Here is a 4,630-nt window from a genome sequence, read left to right as displayed (position 1 = left end):
CAGCTAACCGTTCTGCTCCTGCTTCTCCTGCTCACTCCTTACAACAGGGGTCTTCAAACTTGGCAACTTTAAGACTTGTGGACTTCAACTCCCAGAATTCCTCAGCCAGCCCTCAGGGGCTGGCTGAGGAATTCTGGGAGTTGAAGTCCACAAGTCTTAAAGTTGCCAAGTTTGAAGACCATTGCCTTACAAGACAGAATTTCCCTTGAAAAAGGGCTTAAGTTTCCCGTAGATTATATCTATTTTGATGGAAACAGGTAGTGATTTGCTGTTATATGTTGGCTTCTTCAGATCCAATTTGGACCCTTTCACACAGTACAGCGAGGAGCAGATCTGGGAGACTTTGGAAAGGACTCACATGAAAGACTGCGTAAGTACAAGAACCGGGAGTTAAATTCCTCTCTGTTCCGCTGCTCCATTGTGGCTATATCATTGCACCTTTTCCACAGAAAACTGCTGGGCTATTTGGGGAACACAGGTAGTCACTTAGCAACTATTTGAAGTTACAACGGAGCTGAAAAAGACTGGCTTATATACTGGTCCTCGTACATATGACCTTCACCGCGTCCCCGTGGTCATGTGATCGTAACTTGGGCGTCTGGCAACCGGCAGCTTTTTACAATGGTTGCAGCTTCCCGGGATCTCAATTTCTCAGTCAGTTTCCGACAAATCAGTGGAAGAAGCTGGATTTGCTTAACAAGAGCATGATTCGCTTAATGATCACGGCAAAAATGGGCACGACTCACTTAATGACTTAGCTATGGAAGTTGCAGTCCCGATTGTCGCCATGCGTATGCTGTACTTTCCATAGGCTGAAGGAGGAGGAGAAGGGACGGAATCAAGAATCTGCAGGTCGAAGTTTCTCTGATAGTTGTTTTTAATTTATTTACTGGAACACTGGGCGCTATCTAACAAAATGAAATTCAAGAATGAAAAAAGTAAAGTTCTACATTTAGGCAAGAAAAACCAAATGCACGGATATAGTATAGGGGGTACTTTGCTCAATAGTAGTAACTGTGAGAGGGACCTTGGAGTCCTAGTGGACAATCACCTAAATAGGAGCCAGTCGTGTGCTGCAACTGCCAAAAAAGCCAACACAGTGCTGGGCTGCATTAACAGAGGAATAGAATCAAGATCACGGGAAGTATTAATACCACTTTACAATGCCTTGGTAAGGCCACACTTGGAATACTGCATCCAGTTTTGGTCACCACGATGTAAAAAAGATGCTGAGACTCTAGAAAGAGCACAGAGAAGAGCAACAAAGATGATTAGGGGACTGGAGGCTAAAACATATAAGGAATGGTTGCAGGAACTCAGCATGTCTAATTTAACGAAGAGAAGGACGAGGGGGGACATGATAGCAGTGCTCCAATATCTCAGGGGCTGCCCCAAAGAAGAGGGAGTCAAGCTATTTTCCAAAGCACATGAAGGCAGGACAAGAAGCAACGGATGGAGATTCATCAAGTAGAGAAGCAACCTGGAACTAAGGAGAAACTTCCTGACAGTTAGAACCAGTGGAACAACCTGCCTCCAGAAGCTGTGAATGCTCCAACACTGGAAGTCTTTAAGAAGAGACTGGGCAACCATTTGTCTGAAATGGTATAGGGTTTCCTGCCTGAGCAGGGGGTTGGACTAGATGACCTCCAAGGTCCCTTCCAACTTTATTATTGTTGTTGTTGTTGCTGCTGTTGTTGTTGTTGTTGTTGTTATTATTATTATTTTTATTATTATTATTATTATTATTATTATTATTTGCTAAGTTTAGAGACCTTGGTTTAGAGCAGAGGTGGGGAACGATGGTCCCTTTATGACTTGTGGACTTCAACTCCCAGAATTCCTGAGCCAGCCCACCTCTGGCTTAGAACCATCCATTTGACCTTCTTCCCTTGCTTTGTTCTCATTTAGATTTCTCAGCTGCCCATGAAACTTGAATCCGAAGTGATGGAAAATGGGGAAAATTTCTCCGTTGGGGAGAGGCAGTTGCTTTGCATCGCCAGAGCCTTGCTGCGTCGTTGCAAGGTGAGTTTTGTGTAGGAGGTTTCTGCTACTCGAGACACCTGTTCTGAAATCCAACCTGGAAAAATCATTTTCCGTAGTTTGTTTCGACTTTGTTCCAAGGACTCAGGTTGATTTCTTCTACCGATCCAGGAGGAAAAACTGCTTAGCTTTTCTGAAAGTTCTCTAGGCAAAGTTTCAAAACTTTGTGGGGTGTGTGTCCGTGTCGGCGGGATGTTCTTTAGTATAGCTCACTTGCATATTCTTTTTCCTGGCTTTACTCTTTCAAAATTTCTCTGGGTCCTTGAGGGGGAGAGAGCAATTCTGGAGAAAGCAGGGCGGTGTCTTAAAATGTTCCCCGTTGTCCTACGTTTTGTTTTCTTAATTTAAATCGGAAGGATTGTATGTAATCAGGAAAAGGCGCAGGGCACTTGTACATGCTACAGGATTCATTCCTGGCCTACGATTAATGTTGGTTTGATACAACCCTAAATACGGGGAGCCAGTCGAACAGGAGAATGGGAAGAATGTTCCGGGCACTTTTGTAAAAGAAGCAAAAGACAATTAACATTTGCACTAGGCTTTTGCAAAAGAAAGGATTCCCTCACACGTACGTGTCATGGTTCCGACAGATGAAACTCTTCAAAAGAACTTTGAGGCATTATTTACCTTAAAGAATCTTTTATTCGAGTAGCATAATATCGGCACTACATAATCGAAGCCAAAAACTGAATTCCTCTCCCCTGGGCCCATAGTATCAAAGCACAATTGCCAATTCTTTATCAGCTCTGGGCTCAATAACCTTGATTCTCACGCTAGGTTTAGTGTTGTTATATCTAGCTGGACTCTCATTCACATCCCCACCCCTCCCAGCATCATCTAACTCTAAAAGCTAAAAGCGAAAGGGAAAAAGATGGCTACATTTCCATCTGTTGTCAATGCAAAACATCCGATGTTTAGCAGTGTTGACAGTACGTATGGAACCGACTATTTGACACAGCAGTATAAGCAGAAAAATGTTTTGTGGCACTTTAAAGCAAATGCATTTGTACAACAGTCCCCAGTCCACCATGCAAGTTTATATTACCGTGAATTTATTCTATAGAGGCAGTCCTTGAATTACAACAGTTCATTTGAAGTTACAACGGGATTGAAAAAAGCCACTTTGACCAGTTTTCACATTTAACGACTGTTGCAGCATCCCCACAGTCACATAATCAAAATTCAGACGCTTGGGAATGGATTCGTATTTATGATGGCTGCAGCGTCCCCCGGGGTCACGTGATTTCCCCCTTTTGCAACCTTCTGACCAGCAAAGTCAATTGGGGGAAGCCCGATTCACTTCAAACCCGGGTGACTAACTTAACAACTGCGGTGATTCACTTAAGAACCGGGGTAAGAAAGGTGGTAAAATGGGGCAAAATTCACTTAACAACTGCTTCACTTAGCAGCAGAAATTTTGGGCCCAGTTGGGATCGTAAGTTGAAGACTACTCCTATACAGTCGAGTTACTTTGGCAATGCCATGAACTAAGTCGGGTAGGCAACCTTGGCTCTTTTATGACTCATGGACTTCAACTCCCAGAATTCCTGAGCCAGCCATGCTGAGGGGAAAGGGAGAGGTTTCCAAGCTGAGCCATGCTGGCTCAGGAATTCTGGGAGTTGAAGTCCACCAGTCATAAAAGAACCAAGGTTGCCTACCCCCGAACTAAGTCATTACACTTGAAGTCAAACGGAGAAATTAAGACATGCACTTCTTCCATATTCACAATTAATTGGAAATACACGGAGAGGTCCGTCGCCTGGTCCAAATTCTCCAGGACAACCCCAGTGATGAATTAAGAAATTGGTTAATTATTGCAGCCAGGTTTGAAACAAAGATTCCAGGTCTTATTATTATTCCAGGATGACCAAGGTTGATGCAGGACAACTGAGCTTTCATTAGACAAATGAGAAGAACTGTATTCTACGACACACACCCCCACACCCTCAGCCCCTTTGCTTACTCTCAACATTGTAGGTGTTTCATTTTGTGTCACGCTATCTTTTAGTCCTAATGGAGGCCCAGGGAAAGAGTTGATTGCTACGTTTATAATGAAGCTCATGCGGTTATAATAATAATAATAATAATAATGATAAAGTTGGAAGGGACCTTGGAGGTCATCTAGTCCAACCCCCTGCTCAGGCAGGAAACCCTATACCATTTCGGACAAATGGCTGTCCAGTCTCTTCTTAAAAACTTCCAGGGTTGGAGCGTTCACCACTTCTGGAGGCAGGTTGTTCCACTGGTTAATTGTTCTAACTGTCAGGAAGTTTCTCCTTAGTTCTAGGTTGCTTCTCTCTTTGGTTAGTTTCCACCCGTTGCTTCTTGTCCTCTTCAGGGGATTTGGAAAATAGCTTGACTCCCTCTTCTTTGTGGCAGCCCCTGAGATACTGGAATACTGCTATCATGTCCCCCCTCGTCCTTCTCTTCATTAAACTAGACATACCCAATTCCAGCAGCCTTTCCTTATATGCTTTGGCCTCCAGTCCCCTAATCATCTTTGTTGCTCTTCTCTGTACTCTTTCTAGAGTCTCAACATCTTTTTTACATCGTGGTGACCAAAACTGGATGCAGTATTCCAAGTGTGGCC

At 43.7% G+C, this 4,630-nt stretch overlaps 1 protein-coding gene across 1 annotated transcript in view; it reads left to right on the top strand.

Annotated features, from left to right (window-relative positions):
* LOC107300378 (multidrug resistance-associated protein 5-like) overlaps nt 1–4,630 on the top strand; it is a 40,298-nt gene that overhangs the window by 30,023 nt on the left and 5,645 nt on the right. Inside the window, exons 9-10 of the mRNA XM_015829713.1 lie at nt 292–370; nt 1,909–2,022. Coding sequence (XP_015685199.1) covers nt 292–370; nt 1,909–2,022 — 193 coding nt within the window. The remainder of the gene's footprint in view (nt 1–291; nt 371–1,908; nt 2,023–4,630) is intronic.

The sequence above is a fragment of the Protobothrops mucrosquamatus genome, unplaced genomic scaffold, assembly GCF_001527695.2.
Source record: "Protobothrops mucrosquamatus isolate PMUCROS unplaced genomic scaffold, P.Mucros_1.0 scaffold6838, whole genome shotgun sequence".
Taxonomy (NCBI): domain Eukaryota; kingdom Metazoa; phylum Chordata; class Lepidosauria; order Squamata; family Viperidae; genus Protobothrops; species Protobothrops mucrosquamatus.
The sequence above is the reverse complement of the archived record's forward strand: the minus strand, read 5'-3'. Positions and strand labels throughout refer to the sequence as shown.